General features: G+C 56.8%; 1 protein-coding gene across 2 annotated transcripts in view; it reads right to left on the bottom strand.

Annotated features, from left to right (window-relative positions):
* DOK4 (docking protein 4) overlaps window positions 1-16,887 on the bottom strand; it is a 42,866-nt gene extending 25,979 nt beyond the window's left edge. For both annotated transcript variants that reach the window (XM_037877579.2, XM_037877580.2), the window contains exons 1-2: window positions 16,632-16,887; window positions 3,288-3,555 (exon numbers count right to left, since the gene is read on the bottom strand). In XM_037877579.2, coding sequence (XP_037733507.1) covers window positions 3,288-3,353 — 66 coding nt within the window. In that variant the 5' untranslated portion in view covers window positions 3,354-3,555; window positions 16,632-16,887. The remainder of the gene's footprint in view (window positions 1-3,287; window positions 3,556-16,631) is intronic.
* Between the last annotated feature and the right edge of the window lie 2,343 nt (window positions 16,888-19,230).

The following is a 19,230-nucleotide window of genomic DNA, read 5'->3' as shown; positions in this document are numbered from 1 at the left end:
GCGCCCGATGCCAGTGGCAGGACTTGGCCGACGCTCGCCGTGCCCCTTAAAGGAGGGCTTGGAATGAGGCGAGGGGAGCCTGGCACACAGGGGCGGGGCGCCAGGAGCAGGAACGACGGGAAGGAGGCTGAGGCTGCACCGGCCTGGAAGACAGTCAGACGTTCTCCCTCCATCCAGCAGCGCCGCTCCAGAGGCGGGAGCAACGTTAGCCGCGCTTGGCCTCCCCGCTCAGACGCACGGCGTCCCCGCAGCTGGGTCTCGCCATCTCGGCTGCCCCCCGGCTCCCTCCCCTGAAGCTGCACCAAACGCTGGAGCAGTGGGGAGAGAATTGCCGACAGCCCCCGGTGTACACAAGGCCCCTGTCAGAGCCCGAGCGTGCAGGGAAAGCTCCAGGAGCGGCCACTGGTTTCAGACGCCTCCGGGGACCCACCCGGATGCCTCAAGCAGCCGCTTTGGGAAAATGTTGGCCTGTCCCCCTCCCCCAGTTCTGGGGCTCCATCTCCCCAGCTGCACAAGGGGGCTAGAGACACCCATCTCAGAGGCGAGGCCGAATCCCTGATGTCAGCGAAGGGCAGGGGAATGGTGCTACAAAAGCACTAAGCCACGCCCGAGGGAGGCCCGGCAGTTCGGGGTAGATTCTCGGCCGGCCATGTGAGCAGTCCAGCATCCATTCCTGCCAGAGCAGCTTCCCCGGGTACTCAAAGCGGACAGTAAACTGGGCCATAACCCGCAGATTCCTGGGTTCGACCCCTGGAGCTGCCTCCCAGCCCGACCTGGGCTGTGTGCTCTTTTCTCTCACTTTACCACGCCCAGCACAGGCACAGATCGGCCACATGCACCCGGGCGGCTCGGGCCTGGTAGCTCGGCAGAGGGCTGCACCCACTCGGTGCAAGGCCCCAGAAACGGTCAGCAGGGCACGGCGGAGACCCAGCTGGCGCAGGGCCCTGGGGATGACAAACAAGGCCTTTCACCATTAAGTCGCCAGTTCAAATCAGCCCCAAGTCCTTAGTGAGCGACTGGCCTCGGAGACTTAGAGGGTTTGCCACAGGCCATGTTGCAACCAGCCGCCTTGTCAGCAGTAAATGCCAGGGCGCGTGGGGAGGTTAAACTCCTCTCTCACCCTGTACGGCAGGGTGCAGAAGCTGCTCCTTTCCTGTGGACACAGGCTGCTGCCTGCCAGGCAAGACCCACAGGCAGTCCCGCTGGAGGGCTGGAGCTCCGGATCGTGCATGGGGCCACGAGCACAGATGGGGTAACAACCTGCACCCGATGGCTGGGCCCAGGGTTTGCTGCAGTGTGGAGGCTTGGGGAACATCAGAAGGCTTGACAGGCTCCCCACAGCCCCCGTGCCCCATGTGCGGGACCCAGGGCAGCTGGGGCCGGGATGAAGAATGTGCACAGACGGCAGCTGCAGGCGGGTTGGCTGGGTGACATTATCTGGGGGTGATTTAGTGCTGATGGAGCTGGCCCGAGCCCAGGCGCTGTGCACCCCCTGCCCTCAAACAGCTCAGCCAGGCCCAGCTGCCACCCACCAGAGTGGAGATGTGGGTGCCCTGCTATTCCAGCCCTGCCAGTGCCCCGAAATCCCAACCCACCACTCCCCTTTCCATTCCAGTGCTTGGCCCCAAACACCCAGCTCTGCTGATGCCCCTCAATCCTGACCCACAGCCCCCCGCCCCATGCTATTGCAACCCTGGTCCCCCATACCAGAGTCTGTCCATCCTGCCCTGCTCCCCCATGCTGCCCCAGACCCGACTCCATCCCAAGCAGAGGTGCCACTCATGGCCAAATAACCCGTGTGATGGTTTATTTCACATCCAGACTGAGATCTCCCATTGGCCCCTGCCACGAACCAGGGTTTGACCTCCTCTTGCCAGGGGGGGGAAAGGCCCATGCGCCGCCCCACAGCTCCACGCATCGCTTCCGCGCCAGGCTGGGGGTTTCTTTGTCTCAGCAATTGCGGTTTGGCCCCTTTAAGAACGGATCCCAGTACAGAGCCCTCTCCATTGAAATGCGAAGCACACCGGCTCTCCACCAACTCTGCTTAAAATATGGGTCAAGCCAACCAGCTTGGGAGCCCCGGTCACGTGGGATCACCTGCATCTCGCGTGACAGGCTGGCAGGTGAAAAAATTAACTGCTCTTTGGGGGAGGGGCAGGGTGGAGCAAGAACTTGAACCTCCTCTACCAGCAGCTGCCCCTGCCACCCCCGCTCCTCCCTCGGGCAGCCTCTGCCTGCCGCTGTGACTCCCATAAGCAGAGGGGGCCAAAGTCCCTGACCAACGACCCCGGTTCTCTCACTAAGGACCGAATCCTTGGAAATCGCCTCCAGGCCCCATTGCAATCCATGGGAGCGGAGCACGCCCAGCTTTGGGCCCCAAATCAGTGACCTGCTAACATATCCCAGCCCCCGCTACCATCCCCCTACAGAGAAGTACAGCACCACGTACGCCTCCCCCCGACTTCCACCCACCCACTCCTCCGGCTGCACAACCCACCTCCCCGGTGATGCACAGGCGAGGGACCCAACGGGAGATTTAACTATTCCCTAGCCAGTGCTCACGTCATGCGCAAATGCAGCCAGCGGACGGAAGGGGCCCGGGGCGACCAGGGTGTAAGGATCTAGCTGGATTTGGCCGCTAGGCCTGCCTCGTGGCTTTAAATCTGCCCCTGCCCGTGCCGGGCCGCAGCCTGCCCTGTCCGGACAGCACGAGCACAAACCACAGTGCCAGATTCCCACTGAATTACACAGAAAGCAACAAGTGCAAACCCATCTTCTCTCCTCTCTCCCCTTAGCCTATCAATAACCCATGCGGTCAGATGCTTTTCTCAAAAAAATTATCCACGGACAGCTTGTCTCCTGGGCTGATCCCAATTCAGCAGAGTTTGTCTCTCGGAGGGAGATTGCTGCAGCTGAATTCAAAGGACAATCCCCCTCCCTCCCTCCCCCCCGACTTTTCCGTGGAAATGCCACAGCTGCAACTTTACCCGTCCCCAGAATGACCAGTGACAGCGGCCAGCGCAGCCGCGTACAGCCCCCTACGCACGGCACAGGAGTCCTGGGTGCTCAGAGCCAGCCGCGGTCGGGAAGGATGCTTGGGCATAACCCAGAGACAGGCTCTCGAGCGAGGATGCTCTCAACACAAAAGAGGGATGGGGGGGTGGGGGAGGGCGTTCTGCATTTTGCAGCTGCCCTGGTGTTTCAAAAGCGGGGTGGGGGGGGAGGACCTTCAAAGCTAACGGTAACGAATCATGCATCACAATCCCCGCGACCACCTCCCCACTTACCCCTAATTTCCTGCTCTTCATTTTCACGTAGCCCTGTTTGACGATGTCGTTAAAATTCGTAGCCATGGCGTAGCCCTCTGCAGCCGGGATCCACTCCCAAGGAGCTCCAGGCTTTTCCCTCGTCCGCTTTCCTTCCGTCTGTCTTTCCCACCCCCCCTCGCTCCTCCTTCTGCGTTCACCTGTTTTCAGATCCTCCCCGGGGTCCGGGTCGGGGTCCTCCTCAGCATTGTTCTAGCAGCCCTCATGCTCTCCTCCTTCCCGGTACTGGCTGTAAAATAAAAATGACAGATAGATTAGAGATAGTGACATCTTCCCCTTGGTTCCCCCCTCCCGGCCTGCCCACTTTTCTCTTTCTGGCTGAACCATTCGGGAAAAACCAAGGTGCATCATACAGAAGAGGAGAAATGGAACAGTCCAGTGGTTAACCCCTCGATTCTTTCTCGAGATGCACAAGGAACAACTTTCTCCATGCCTGTGAATCTGCTGTGGCTCCAAGAGGGGAACCAAGTCAGGTGTGCGGGGATGAGAGTTCACAGCAGGGATGTAACCGGGGCTGCAGCAGGCCCTGGAGAAATCATCGCCCATGAAGGCTCTCCAGAGCTTTAATGCACTACAGAGGCAAATCAAAGCAGGCGGCTTGAGCTACTAAATAATGACATCATCTCACAGATCTACAGCCCTTTTCGTCTCCAACGATCCCAAAACACTCCAACCAACTGAAGAAGCCAGCTGTACCGCAAATCAATCCATCTACCACTGACCCCAGGAGCCAGGAAAGCGATGGCACACGTTACATAGTGACCTAGCAGCCGATCAAGCCTGGACGCTTCTGACAAACAGGGGATCAAGCCCCCAAAACAGTGAGTCGCTTGCTCCTCTCTGATGGATCTTTTTTTTTAAAATATACCTGCGCACCACTTGTATACCTTTTCATGCATCGAAATGCAGCCACTGCTGGGGTGGAACCTGTCTGACAGCATACAGAAAAGGCCTGTCTACGTGGCAAGAGCAACCAAGTCAACGGTGTCGTGTCTGAAACACTGTTCCACCACATAACACGGACGGGACCTAAGCATGCCTCTCAGCCTGCCACGGCCCCTATGGAAAGCCATGCCTGATGAACACCCAAAATGACAAGCACCTAAACACTGTGTATGTAGGAAACTTAAACTATGTGGGCTTCCCTCCTTTAGCCTCAATCTTTATTTCTGTCAAATAATTCTCCGAGAGCGGGGAATGTAGGCCATTTTAGGATTAAAATGAGCGACAGCTCTCAAAAATGAGAGACATTTCTTAGATACCAACCCAAGCAGATCTGCTCCCACGTCAGTGCCCTGTCCTGCAGGAGGGTTGCAGCAGAAATGGGGTTTAGGTCCCATCGACACGACAAGGCACAACAATATTGGAATTGTGTCAGGACACAAGCAGGATGTAGCCAGGTCCAGTGACCCGGATGATTTTGTATTGTAGCCTGGCCCGTAGGCTGCACACGACAGTTTAGGACAGGAAGCGCAGAATGACACCGCATTGACTGGGGGCGGGGGGGACTTACGCAAGCACAAGAGAATTACACTGTTTGGAATAGGACCAGGATGCTGGAGCTAATGCCCCAGCTTTTGGGAAACGCGTTGCGGGGTCTTTCATGGCCACAAAGGGTCAGCGCTAGGAACTCCCATGCAAAAGAATTGCCGACACTGCAGTGGAGCGTCCGACATACGGTTCGCTGCCCTGAGGCGGAGTTATGGGTGCCAGCACGGGGGGGCTGGCACCATGACCGGATTACCAACCCCAGGAGAAAGCAGACAGTGCCAGAATCCCATGGCCAGAGACGGGAGGAAGATGCCAGCACATGGCCCGATGGCACTGCACAGTTCCTGGCTCTCCCCACCGAGAGGCGCTCGCTTCTATCCAGTGCTGCCAGGCCAGTGCCAGGGTGGCTACGGGCCACTGCTATGTTACCAGCCCTCAGGGATCTCGTGCACACACAGGGCCAAGCTGCAATCAGCTGACACGCCAGCAGTCCCCGCAGAGCCAAAGGGGCTGCTTGCGTTTGTAAAGTGATCATAACGTGGCCCTGCGGGCGGGGGGGGGGGGGGGGGGGGGTCTGTTCTCAGGGAGGGACGCCGGTCGTTGAGGTTTGCTGCTCAGAGCTCCCCATGCGTCATAGACACGCCCCGCTGGGGAGCCCTGCGCCACGCATATCTAGTGCCAGGGTGGCGTAACGGCACGGAGCAGGATCACGTTACCGGCCTCGGGGCGCGGAACCGATGCCAACATGGTAGTGCTAGCTCCAGGCTGGCTGGGTTATTGGTGCCAAGGTGGAGTTACCAGCAGCTGGGTGGATTTCCTGGCGCCAGAGCCGCTTTAGTGAATCAGAATCGGGCTCCCAGCGCAAGGGTGCAGATCCTGGTTTCCAGGAGGGGGAGAACAGCACCAGGGAGGAGTTCTTGGCATCAGGCATGAATCATCAGAGCTTTTAACACCACGGCAGGGTTCCGGGCGCCAGGTAGACTGGCAAGGCGAGGGTGGGACAGGGACACCAACGTCTGTGCCACGAGTTTCTCTCTGCCAGAGCTGACAGCAGCACAGCATAAATTAATCTCTCCGAGGCCTCGCGTTCCTAATGAGGAACAGATGGGACGGCCTGCTTGGCACATTCAAGCAATGAGAGTGGAAAGGCAAAGAGCTCAAGTGCGGTTCTGCAGATTTCCACCTGGAGCATCTGTCCACCCATCCATCTCCGCACATCTTCTTCCTGTCCAACCATCCACCTCTCTGTTGTCCCTCAACAGCCTAGCCTGTCTCACTGGCCCCTTAACACCACTGAATTGCAACCCTCCCTGCTCCGACATTGCCCTCTCCCTTTTCTTTCATTGCCTCCCCCGTTTTTTGCCTTTTCTCTCTCTTCTGAAGCCTGACACCGATATGCTACCTCTGGGGGAGAGGGAAAGTCAGGGACTGAATTGGAAAGAAACGTTGTGGTACTCTCCCAAGCTACAGACCAAGTTCCACACCCTGGACACTCAAACTAGACTCCACTCACAGCAGGCTCCCTAATTTGTGAGACTGTTTCCTTTACTGCATGCCTCGATCAGCAGTGAAACAGCTAACAATGCTGAGAGTTAACCAGCCATTGTTAGGTTTCAGAGTCAACATCTCAGCATATCATAGGATATCAGGGTTGGAAGGGACCTCAGGAGGTCATCTAGTCCAACCCCCTGCTCATCATCTCATTCAGATGAATGGGAAAGTTCAGGCTGCCCAAGGCAGATATCGCTACAGCACTCTCACTCTGGTCCCACTTTGAAAGCTCTTTGCAATCACGAGGGATTTGAGACTTTTTAAAAAGGGAAACTTAGATCCGGGAGAACAAATCCCAGCTCATCAAGCCTCTGCCACCCAGCTCGCTTGATCAGGAACACCTGGCATTTGAGATGCCCTCTAAGAAAACACAGTAGAAATGTTTCACAGATAAACCTTCAGTGTTACATCATTATTTTGTGCAGCAATCATAGGGATGGGCAAACTGGCCGGGGTAGAATAAGGACCAGCCCAAAATTACTCATCCCAAACCTTCTTAACTTGCATTTTAAACCATTTTTCCACTGTTGCGCTACCTGATTTTGGCTAGCGCCGGAAGTGAAACGGCTGTTATCCCATAAGAACGGTTTTTCTCTCTCTTTTTTCCAACCCAGCTGCAAGCAGGCAGCATCAGATACTCAGCAGCGTGCTCAGTGGGCTGCGTACACTGGAAATGGCGATGTCTGTTTTCTGCCTCCTGCACTTTTACATTTCTAAGAAATTCACCTACTTGCAGAGGCAGCAGCCATATTGCTCTCAGAGCTGCTGCTGCAGCCTGTTCCAGTGGGGAGGCACACACCACGCTCTTTCTGACGGAGACTTTACTTTTGTTCTTTCTTTGCATTGTTGTTCCTTAATCGAACAAAGGAAACCATTTAAGACAAGAAGTGTGCAGCTGCCCATTCCCACACCGGCGCGCTGGATCTAAAGCTCTCAGGCTTCAGGGACGTTTAGATCCAGACCTAAACTCTGTGGTTCAGAAGCATCTCAACAGGAAATCTGCAGTGTTAAGAGCCTCCGAGAACTCTGGGAAGCCCCTGACCACCTGGACACTTATCTGACCAGAACCTATACAGCTTTTGGCAAGAGGAGCGGGCTCGGATGAGGAAGGGGTGAATCCTTCTTTAGCCCAATCCTGGATTGTTGTTGCAAGAGGCCCTGTTATCTTGTGAAACAGACTCTGTTTTATCCCAGCACAATCCTGTCTGCAAAACACATTTCTCTTGCATTTAAAAAGCCGTGGGTAGTTTTTGTTTGTTTTTTAAAGGGGCACTGACAAAGGAGGGGGGGGGGAAACGTACCATCAATTTCCCCTTTTTTCCTTACACCTGTTGTAATTCCCTAGCTGCCTTATATCCCCAAGACAAAGGCTTCCACGACAATTTCCTGGAACAGGCAAACAGAAGCAAACCACTGAACGCAGCTCAGCATTTATGACCAACCCTACAGCAACAAACGAGGGTGTGCAGCAGCCCATCTGAGCATCCCTACAAACCAGTGTGTGGCACTCTGTCCTTATGTACAACCCTACAATAACAAACCAGTACACGGAGCCTACGACCAACCTGACCGTCAGAAACCTCTGATGCAGCTCACGGTGGAAGAGCACTCCTACAACAACAAACTAATGCATGCATCTCCCGGTTCATGACTAACCCTACCATAATAAATCCGTGGGGCTCACCTGGGATGAAGGGGAGGGGGGAAAAACTACAGAGACAAGGAAACAGGGCTCGTTTTCCTGCCTCTGAAGGGCGTTCTGCTGTTATGAAACATGCCGTCCCCTACATGTCTTAGAGGGTTGTAAGCAATTATCTTCCAAGTCAGCGTCTGCGAATCTGTGGCCACAGCGCTCCGACAGCGTAAGGCCACGTGTGGTTTTCACCATGTGCTCTGCATAAAGTACTCGCAGCGCCGGGTGGGTTTGCTGAGGACACCCAGCGCTGGTGAACAGGCACCAGATCCAACAGCCCTAGAGACAAGAGGCCTCCGCGCCCGAGAAAGGCGCCGGGCAGTGCCAGCTTCCCCGGGGGCATTCACTCTGCCCAGTGCTGCTGCTGAGAGCAAAGACACCAGCCGTGATGGCGGAGCGCCGGGGTGTCGATGTTCATTCCCGAGAGGCCGGCCCCGACAGGTGCCGGGCTCCCCGCACACTCCACAAAGCCAAAAGGGAACAATGACACTCAGGCACCCAACTCATTTCCTGTGGGCCCCCAAGTAGCCAGGAGACAGCAACGATATCCCAGTCCTGAAGAAGAGCTCTGTGTAAGCTCAAAAGCTTGTCTCGCTCACCCACAGAAGTTGGTCCAATAAAAGATATCACCTCCCCCACCTTATCTCTCAAGGATTGTATACTGTGCCCATCACCGTGGTATCTGAGCTATCAAGTCCTGCGGCCAGTCTACCTAAGGCCGTGGCCTTCGGACGCTCCTAAGAAGGCAGCGAGCATCTCGCTTTCTTCCTAAAGGCAACCGCCATCTACCGCACACACCACCCTGCCTGCGCCAGCCCAGCCGGAGCCTCTCCCAGCAAGTCACGGAGTCTGCACGTTAAATAATTCACGCAATTCAAAGCCATCACAAAAACCAACAGAATTACTCAGAAGCCAAACACTGCCGGCCCAGCTTTGCGTGGCGGAGGCGCTGTGGCTTGTGTCTCCGTCCCAGGGTCCATGGCAAGAGAATTCCAAAGCTGATCTCGACCAAAGGGGGAGAAGCCTGGGCCCTATCTGGGACCAGAGCGTGCGACCCGCCAGCGATGCAGTGGGTATCTGCAAACCACGTGGCTCATGCTCAGTTCACTACCACAGCTGGTAACAACCTGTCTTCACTGCTGGCGGCTGGCACATGATTCCTGTTTATTGGTTCAGGACAATATCTATGCTGCAAAATGACACTAGGGATAACAATATCAAGCTTTTCTATAGGTCAGTATCATTATCCCCATTTTACAGACGGGGAAACTGAGGCACAGAGCTATAGTGTGACCTGCCCACGGTCACCCAGCAGGCCAGTTGCAGAGACAAGACTAGAACCCAGATCCCCCAAGCCCAGATCCCGCGCTCTATCCGCTAGGGCAGCCTGCCTCTCACTTGGAGAACTCTGGAAGCCCAACACTACTGACATGACAGTAATGGTGCCTGAATATCTGAGCAGGCCATTCCTCCCTCTTCTCAGACCTCCCTGTGGCAAAACGTCCCATGTTGCTGGTGCCATGTGTGTACATCTTCCAGGCGTTCTCCCCATTGCTAGGACGCCGTGGGGTAGCTGCCCTGATTTTCCCAGGATGCATGGCTACAAAGAGGAAGCGTGGTAGCGGAGGATACACGCTCTAGACAGATACACAGTTGTGTTGTAAAACACAGCTGCTATGTGCCGTGGCGGATTAGCCACTGGGCCAATGGGGCCCCAGAAAAATGCATTCCTGACTGGGAGCGGAGGCTTGCCCCGGAGGGGGCAGGTGGAAAGGGGGAAGCCCGCTGGAGCACAGAAGGTGGGAACCTGGGGTGGTGGGGGGGGAGAATGCAGGCAGAAGAGGTGGGGAGGGGCCCACACTTGCTCTGGCCAAGGGCCCACAAAACCCTAATCCACCCCTGGCTATGTGGACCCAACTCACCCAAGTTGGTTGGAACCAGGTCAGAGGCGAGAATCCTCAACTGGTTTTGATTGTAGTGGAGCGAGGACTTTAAAACTGTGGGTTGCTCTTGCAGCGAGGGGGCTGGAAGGAGCATTAGGGGATTTGAGCAGCAGCGTTAACAAGGTGAAATTAACAGGGAGAAAAAGCTTAATGTCCGGGAAAGCGATCTACTCGGCCTTCACCCTATAACAATTACCATGTCGGGGAGCCCAGTAACGGCCCACAGGGGCCTCCTTTATAACACAGCAGTGCCTGGACAACTTGTGAACCAACAGCAGCATCTGGACTGTGCAGCCCCATACAACCAAATCGTGCGGCAGCCCTGGGCTGCACTTCTACACCCATCTGGTTTAGCTACATTGGGCATTTCCGGGTTGCAACCAGCTCTCCCAGCATGCCTGGCTTTCTAACAGGACCCCAGACTCTGAAAGGGAAGGGGTGGGAACCCCACTGCTCAGCACCTTTGAACTGGATCTGGCCACAGCGCTGGGAGCCGTGCAATACAGAATGATCTATAGCAGGGGAAGGAGTCGATGGGACAAATGAGGAGCCCCAGAACAGATACGGCTTGGCCATGTCTGTTGCTTCCTGAACGTGCACTGGGCCCAGCTGCACATGGACAGGGCGGACCGAAAGCTCCCTGGACACGGTGCTACCGTACCAAGCACCGTGCATCCATGTTCACTCTCACTGACCCACGGCAGGGCACTGAAGAGGCTGGTCCAGGCTCTCAGGTCCTCAGAATCCTGCCACCCACCCCAGGCAGGTGCTCATCTGCATTGGGAGGTGAGGGGAGACTCTAGAGGGGGCGGCAGGGGTGGGGAGCGGCTCAGTACAAACCTCTCTCACTCCACCCAGAGAGGAGCAGGAGACAAAGCTCAGAGGGGAGCCCGCTAGCTGGATTTCCTTCCCGGGCTCTGGATCAGGATTCAAACAGCCTTAGTCATGTCTATTCCCCTGCTAGAAGTTGGCCTTGACATCTCTGCCCAGCGAGGCCCCTGCATTTTGGCCCTGACACTGCACGCGACCGCCCTCTCTTTCCCTAGGGGCACATGTCATCATCCAGCAGCAGGCGAAGGAGAGGGATGAACAACGTGGCCAGCAGCCTCTCCTCTGGAAGCGCCCCCCCAGCAATGAGCACAGCTGAGACACCGAAAAGCTGCCCCTCCCAGCGCTGGACAGGAAGACATGGAATAGCTTCCCACCGCAAAACCAGGTCATCATGAGAACAGCAGGGGAGCTGGGAAGGCAGAGTGAGGCCACCTGTCCGGATTCATTCTCCCGCAAGCCCCAGCATCCCCGGCAGCCGCTGCTCTGAAGGGAGGGGAGCCGGAAAAGCCGAACCGCAATCTCAGCTCAGGATGCAAGGAGCCAGAGCAGGGGCTGAGCAAGGGGGCCGACTCCACCGGGCCAGGGCTGCGCTGAGATAGGAAGCTATCTCACCCACTGCCGCAGCAGCTGGAGCAGCCGGGGACCGGTCTGAGCTCGGGGCAGCCAGAAGAGAGGCAGGTGTGGAGGGGCTGTGCAGACGGCGAGGCAGAGAACACGAGGACGCCGTATCTGAGGGAAAGGGGGGACGATCGGCTGGGAAATGGAGAGTACAGCACCCCTAAGCTCTAGAGGTCGGGCTAGCGTGGCTGGCGAACGCCTCTCATCACAACCTGTGGTCTGGGGGGCCTCAGAGAAACCAAGCTTCTGAATCTCATCCACTCCCTATCTGTGCAAAGCATTAAACCACCCGACAGGTGCTCAGCATGTGAGATCCAGCTGTGCGAGAGCAGAGGGCACTGTGTGGGGCCCCGGGCGGAACTGAGGGGCATCTGCAGGGGTAAGGGAGGGAAGCCTGGCGCTGGGATAGCAAGGGGCCTGCAAGGCAGGATTGAGGGGCACTGGCAGACCTGGGGGAGGCCCCGGGGCTGGGATAGCAGGGGGGCTGCAGGTCAGGATTGAGGAGCACTGGCAGACCTGGGGGAGGCCCCAGGGCTGGGATAGCAGGGGGGCTGCAGGGCAGGATTGAGGGGCACTGGCAGAGCTGTGTAAGGGAATTTTGCAGAGCACTTGTCGGGCCCCCTATACCGGCGTGCAGGCAAATCCATCAGCCCCTTGATTTCACAGCTCCCGGTTAGGGCCTGCTCCTGCTCGCGTGCAGCCGGGAGGGTTCGGCCCCAGACTTACACAAGCGCAGAACTGGAGTTACAACAGCAGAAGGAGCACGCGAGCGACAACTCAGAGGGAAAACCCGCGCAGCGGAACCTCTCCCAATGGAGACCAGTGGCTTCCAAAAAGCAAGACCTTAACGCCCACGGCGCACACGCAGCCAGTCCGCGCTCGTGAGAGCAACACCTGCCAGTGCGGGCTTTAGATTGTAAACATCTTCTGGCAGGGCCCTGCTCCTGTCTTCTACACCTGGGTGACTTGTAACCGGCTACTGATGTCGAGAACACCCAGAACGGGAGGGTACAGCAGTCCCCAGGCATTGTCCCCTGGCCCGACACACAAGTGATTTCCCCTTGTTGCACAGGACACCATCACAATGCTGCTGATGCAGGGGGTATAGGGAAGGGGGTATTTTCCCCCTACAGCTTGTTCATGGAGTAAGAGGGAACTGGGGGGAATTTGACGAAACGATTAGGCAGGGTGTCGCCAAACCAGGAAAAGAGCCTGTCCAACTGGGACGTGGGAAACAGGAGCCTCCCACCCGAAGCTGGCTCATTTGCTGGTCGTTGGGTTTGGCATGCGGGGACTGGTGGCCTGTGATGTACAGGAGGTCAGCCTGGAAGATCTGGTTGTCCAGTCTGGCCTTAAACTCTATGACTCCAGAGTCAACTTCTCCGGTTGTGTAGCTCACACTTCACCGATGTGCAGCAGGTTTTGTTACAGGCAACGAGCGCAGAATTTCGACGGTGCCCATATACCTCAGCTTGGTTGGACTCCTTGCATGGACAGCTCAATACAGTGAGCTAACAGTCCCCTGGGCCTCTCTGTACCAAAGATGGGCATTGTGTGGAACACCTCCAAGAGCCAGAACCCCTTTGGAGACCAAAGCATCAGGACTGTGAGGAGGACAACGCGGTTCCTGCTTGCCTACAAAGTCTCCATTTAGCAGGCCTCTGGGTCTTAGCCTTCCTACGCTTCCACTCAAGCCTAGGGTTTGAGAAGAGGAGGGGGAATTATCTAGTGTGATGCCCGGGGCGTGACTGGGGCTCAGAGGATGGAATTATGAACCCTCACTGAACACGGTTGGATTCAATGGGGATCAAGCTAACTAGGTTCTATGGAAATCGCTCAGCGAGGAGCTCTCGAATTTCCAGAACATTCTGCCTGCTCTGGAATTCCAGAGGTGGTCTGGAGAGAGGGCGTGGTCAGGCCAGGGGATCGAAAACTTCTCTTCTTCCATGCAGGAAGGGCAAATGCAGCCGGCCATCAGGACGAATCCTGGGTCGCGGGCTGCAACGAGCCCGGGCGGCAGTCTGCCATGGGAGGGATGGTGGCCCTGGTACAGAGGATTTGTAAAGCTAGACACCACAAAGCACTAAGGACTCTCCCACAGAGAACAATCCTGTACTGGAGAACTGGACAATAATGGGTCTCTCCTGTCTCTATGTTTCACGGGGTTAGTCTCTTACAGGCCTCCAGCCCGGGTCAGCCTACACTGTGGCAGAATCTCAAGCACTCTCTCTAAAGCCTCCATTCTAGCAGCTGCAGCCATCTGGTGGGTCACCCCCAAGACATCCCCCCTCTGCTGACAGGGGTGTCCTTGGAAGAGACACAAGGGGCTGTTGTTAGAAGCAGCAAGCACTCCCTTCACCATCCTAACCCTGGAGAGGTATCAGACGGCAGATAGTGGGATCTTTCCCCATCACCTGCCTTCCAGCCACTAACTGATGGAGCTTAGGAAGGAGCCTACGGGTCATGGCCACTGCAGGGTTCTGACACCTTCAGAGACAGGCTCCCAGCCTAGACCGAACACTGGCCCCATGCAGTAGGGCTAGGTTCCTCACCAGCCCCCAGAGAATCCTGTACCCAGGCTCTTCCTGGGTGGATTGTTTTCTAAACAAACACTACTGCCAAGGAATCCAGCAGGTTAACAAATAACCTTGGGAGAGAAAAGAGCTCGCAGCAGGGTGATCTTATCTTATCAGAGGCCTTTGGAAATGGCTAGGCAGGGCTCCCGCTGTCTCTGCTGTGGGCCCCCTACGCCCAGCACATTGATCTTATCAGGGTTTCTCCTGCCCTAGGAAAGTAAAAGCCACACATCCAGCTGTCTGCGCCGCGGGTTCTGTCCTATCACCAGCCAGGGACCTTCAGGAGGGTTTGTGAAAACTATGCGCTGACCACACCCTTATTGTCTCCACTGCAGAGTCACATCCTAAAGCAACGTGATCTTATCAGGGTGTGATGGAGGGCGGGGGCGGTACAAGGGGAGTTACAGGTTCCTTAAGTGCATGCCCTGGGGGGGGCTCAGTCTGTGACCATGCAGCTCTCTGTGATGTGGGACCCCATCTCTCAAGCAAGCCAGATGGAACAACCCCAGGTGGGACGCAGCTCACACGTCCGCAGCCATGGGGAAAGTTGCAATGCAGGCTCCCAGAGGTCCTGGGAAATGCGCCTTCATCCCCCGGCTGGGTCACTGCCCCCAGGAAAAGCACAGATCAAATTCTGCCCGATTCCTTCCTGCCCATTCACAGGCTCTGACTCACTTTGCGACCTTGGGCAAATCACTAACTTCTCTGTGCCTCGGTTTCTCTGTTTGCACAATGGGGATAATACCACCCAGAGGTGTTGCGCGTCCGAATTCATTCCCGAGTCCGAAGTGCTTTGAGAGCCTAGGATGGACGGTGCTATGGAGAGACAGAGCATCACTGCCACTCTCCTCACCTGGTCCCTCTCTGGGCTGGCTGGTCTTTGCTGAGATCGGGGGAGGTGAAGAGATTCAGGCTCCTGGCCTGGCTCCACTGAGCACAGCACAAAAGCAGGCGCCCAATCAACTTGGCACCCGAAAAGATCCTCTCTGACACACAGCAAAACAGGAGGGAATCGGACGGTGGGCTACGTGAATTAGGAACCAATCAGTGATGGCATCGCCAAGGGGTCACAGAGGAATCCCCCCATCTGGAGCACCGTTCTGGAGGAACTTTTCCCACCACTCTGGAGTTGGGGTGGAAGGACTGCTCCAACCCAGGAAAGCTTTAGCGAGGCGTGAAATACAGAGCTCCCCAGAGAGAGGGGTTTCTTTCCTGGGGCTACTTTAGAAAGAGGAGACAGGCCAACCCCCTGGTGTGAGACGGCAGACCCCTAAGGAGGAGAGAACCTTGTCAGGCCCTGGGTGTTAGACAGAGGGGAAAGGTCCGGGGGGGCCACTAGAAGGGGTGTTCAGGACTGCTCCTCCAGCTCTGGGCTCCTTTAAAAAGAAACAGCCCCATGGCCTCTACACCCGGCTGTTGGGATGGAAAAGAGCATCCTGATGCGGGTCCCCTATAGCAGGGGATGGGGCAGTGGGTACCCCAGGGGGTGCCCTGTTGGGGGTCCCTATAGCAGGGGCAGTGGGTACCCCAGGGGGTGCCCTGATGCAGGTCCCCTATAGCAGGGGTAAGGGTGGTGCGTTCCCCAGGGGCTGCCCTGATCCGGGTCTCTATAGCAGGGGTAATGGCAGTGGTACCCAAGGGGGTGCCCTGATGCGGGTCCCCTATAGCAGGGGAAGGGGACATGGCTACCCCAGGAGGTGTCCTGATGCGGGTCCGCTATAGCAGGGGCGGTGGGTACCCCAGGGAGTGCCCTGATGCGGTTCCCTATAGCAGGGTCAATGGGTACCCCAGGGAGTGCCCTGATGCGGATTCCTATAGCAGGGGTAAGGGCGGTGGGTACCCCCAGGGGGTGCCCTGATGCGGGTCCCCTATAGCAGGGGTAAGGGCGGTGGGTACCCCCAGGGGGTGCCCTGATGAGGGTCCCCTATAGCAGGGGTAAGGGCGGTGGGTACCCCCAGGGGGTGCCCTGATGCGGGTCCCCTATAGCAGAGGAAGGGGACATGGCTACCCCAGGAGGTGCCCTGATGTGGGTCCGCTATAGCAGGGGCGGTGGGTACCCCCAGGGGGTGCCCTGATGCGGGTCCCTATAGCAGGGGTAAGGGCGGTGGGTACCCCCAGGGGGTGCCCTGATGCGGGTCCCCTATAGCAGGGGTAAGGGCGGTGGGTACCCCAGGGGGTGCCCTGATGCGGGTCCCTATAGCAGGGGTAAGGGTGGTGGGTACCCCCAGGGGGTGCCCTGATGCGGGTCCCTATAGCAGGGGTAAGGGTGGTGGGTACCCCCAGGGGCAGGGTCGCTGGGTACCCCAGGGGGTGCCCTCATGTGGGTCCCCTATAGCAGGGGTAAGGGTGGTGGGTACCCCCAGGGGGTGCCCTGATGCGGGTCCCTATAGCAGGGGTAAGGGCGGTGGGTACCCCCAGGGGGTGCCCTGATGCGGGTCCCTATAGCAGGGGTAAGGGTGGTGGGTACCCCCAGGGGCAGGGTCGCTGGGTACCCCAGGGGGTGCCGTGATGCGGGTCCCATCCTTGGCTCTCCCCCGGGGACTCCCGAGCGCCCGGCTCCTGCGGGCTCGGTGCCCCCCAGCGCGGCGGCGGCGGCTCCTACCTGCCCGGCCCCGGCGCTCCCGGCGGCCCGTCTCCCGAGCCCGCTGCGCCCCGGCTCCATGGACGCCCGTGGCCGGGCCGCGCCGCCCGGGGCTGGGGCGGGGAGCTGGGGCGGCGGCGCTATGGGCCGAGCGCTGCGCCCTGGCCCCGGCTTCCCCGCGGGCTCCGCTCGGTCCCGGGCACAGCCCAGCCCGGCCCCTCCGCCGCCGTATTCCTCCGAGGAGAGGGGCAGCCCACACTTCCCCGGCTCCAGCGGGCTCGGGGGCGCCCCCAGCTCCATGCAAAGGGTGGGCTCCAGCCTGACCCCGCCCCTTTCCGCCCCCTTCCTGGGGGAGCTGCCTCTCCTCGGCGGGATTCTAGGGTGGGGGCCCTGTGGGGCCAGGCCCTGTACAGTACAATACAGACTGAGCCAATCCCTGCCCCCACGAGCTCTCCGTCTAGACAGAAAGGAAGAGGTGTTATCCCGCCCCATTTTACAGAGGGGAAACTGAGGCACGGAGCGATTAAATGAGTCTGCATCAGAGCCAGGGACCGAACCCAGATCATTAACTATTCTCTCTATTCCAGGCAGCTCCTAGAGAGCCCAAGTGAGATCTGGGCCCCATTGGGTTAGGTGCTGTACTACAGTCCCCACCCGAGGAGCTTACAGTTAATCTCCTGAGTCCCAGTCTAGTGCCTTAGCCTGGAGAGTGTCTGTTCTCTTCACCTCACTCCTTACCCTGTGGGGTGACTTCCCCACGGAGCAGGAGTAGCTCCCACTGGACCCCCAGGATTTGTGGGCACCTAAGAACTGTTTCACTGGGTGACCTTACACAAGCCCCCTTCCCCGCTCTGTGCCTCAGTTTCCCCATCTGTAAAAGCAGTGCTGTGAGGTTTAGGCAGCTAGTGTTAAGCATTTTGAGATCCTCAGGTCAAAGGGGAAAGGTAACATTGTGCCACAAGTCCTCCTTTTCTTTTTGCGAATACAGACTAACACGGCTGCTACTCTGAAACCTGTCATTATTTATTTATAATGATTATACTGCATAGTAAGTGAGACGCAGTATCAATTCCTCTGCTTTCTCCCATCCCATAATACTCAACCAAAAGGCAGATTTCAAATAATTCCACCAGCCACTGGTTAAACTGAGCTGTGGAAGAACAGGGTAGCGGCGAGGTGATTAACCTCAATTTAGTGCATTTCAAAACCAGAGGGGAGATTTACATGAATTAGAAGAGCAGCTGCAGATACACCAACTATAAGGAGATTCACCAGCTCAAACAACTGCCATGCATGCTTTAGGGTGGAAAGTGCTCCCTAGCTGCGTGGTCAGGTAGGTTTATACCTTCAGCATCAGGTATTGGCCCCATCACACAGGAGAGCTCATGAGATGAAGCTTTGGTCTGGTCCAGTAGGGCAACTGTTGTGTCTATCCATTTCAGGTACTTCTAGGTCACCCATTACCGGTGCCCCCTCCTAATATGTAATACATTTACCCTCACCCGCCTCTGATGTAGGACAGTGCTATTATCTCCATTTTACAGTTGAGGGGAAACCGAGGCACAGACTAAGTGACTTGCCCAAGGTCACACAGGAAATCAGTGGCAGAGCAGGAAATTGCCTGCAGGTTCCCGTAGTCCTAGGCTAGTGCTGCAACCACTGGAACATCCTTCCTCTCACTGGGGCTTTGTCCAAATTGACTTTACCAACCATGGGCCAGGTCCTCAATTGCTCCATTCACACGCGGCACTCTGCTGATGTAAACACGCTGAGCATGCGGCCCCTGTTTTATTACGATGCTATAATGCACATACAACATCAACTCCAGGCTTAAACTCAGCTTGTCGGGGGCTCTGTTTAACAACACACAGTTTCTTCTGCCTACACGTTCAACACCAACAGCATCACGGGAATTACTGGATGCACAAATACTTCAGAGATGAGACATTTGAAATTATTTTGTTGTGGGGGGGAGGGGGAAGGAAACAAGAAGGGGGAGGAGCGATGCATTTGTGTTTCACCCTCTCGCTCAGTTTTATTTAAACCCTGGGCCAGATCCTCAGCCAGTGCGAAGCACTCGACATCATGCCATTGACTTCAGCAGCGTTACACTGGTTTGCAGCAGCTGAGGATCTGGCCAGCGATCCAGAACGCACCATTGTGGGGTGTTTCCGTAAAACAAATGTGTAATTGGCCAAAGATCTTTCTTTAGTTTAGTGTGCGATTGATTGAGTGTTGCTAGTGGAACAGCTGCTGCCTGTGCAAAATAACCCCTTTACATGGGAAACTAAAATGCCCGTTAAGCTAATCCATGAAGTCAAATGCCCTTTAGCTTTGCCTTAATTAGCACCTCCGCAGGCTGCCGCTTCAGTGAGAGCTTGTGCGGCACGCACTGGGGTTGGGACTCAGGACAGCTGGGTTTTATTTCTGGCGGTGCCACTGCCATGTTGACTGACCTCGGGCAAATCACTTGACTGCCTGTGCCCATTTCCCCTTTATCTGACTTGTCCATTAGGAGTGGAAGCCCTTTGGGGCAGGGGCTCTCACTCACTTTAGGTTGGTACAGGGCCTGGCGCAGAGCGACTTGCTTGGGATTTCGCGTCTCAGCTGTGGTACAAAT

This window comes from Chelonia mydas, chromosome 12 (genome assembly GCF_015237465.2).
Source record: "Chelonia mydas isolate rCheMyd1 chromosome 12, rCheMyd1.pri.v2, whole genome shotgun sequence".
Lineage (NCBI taxonomy): Eukaryota > Metazoa > Chordata > Testudines > Cheloniidae > Chelonia > Chelonia mydas.
The sequence above is the reverse complement of the archived record's forward strand: the minus strand, read 5'-3'. Positions and strand labels throughout refer to the sequence as shown.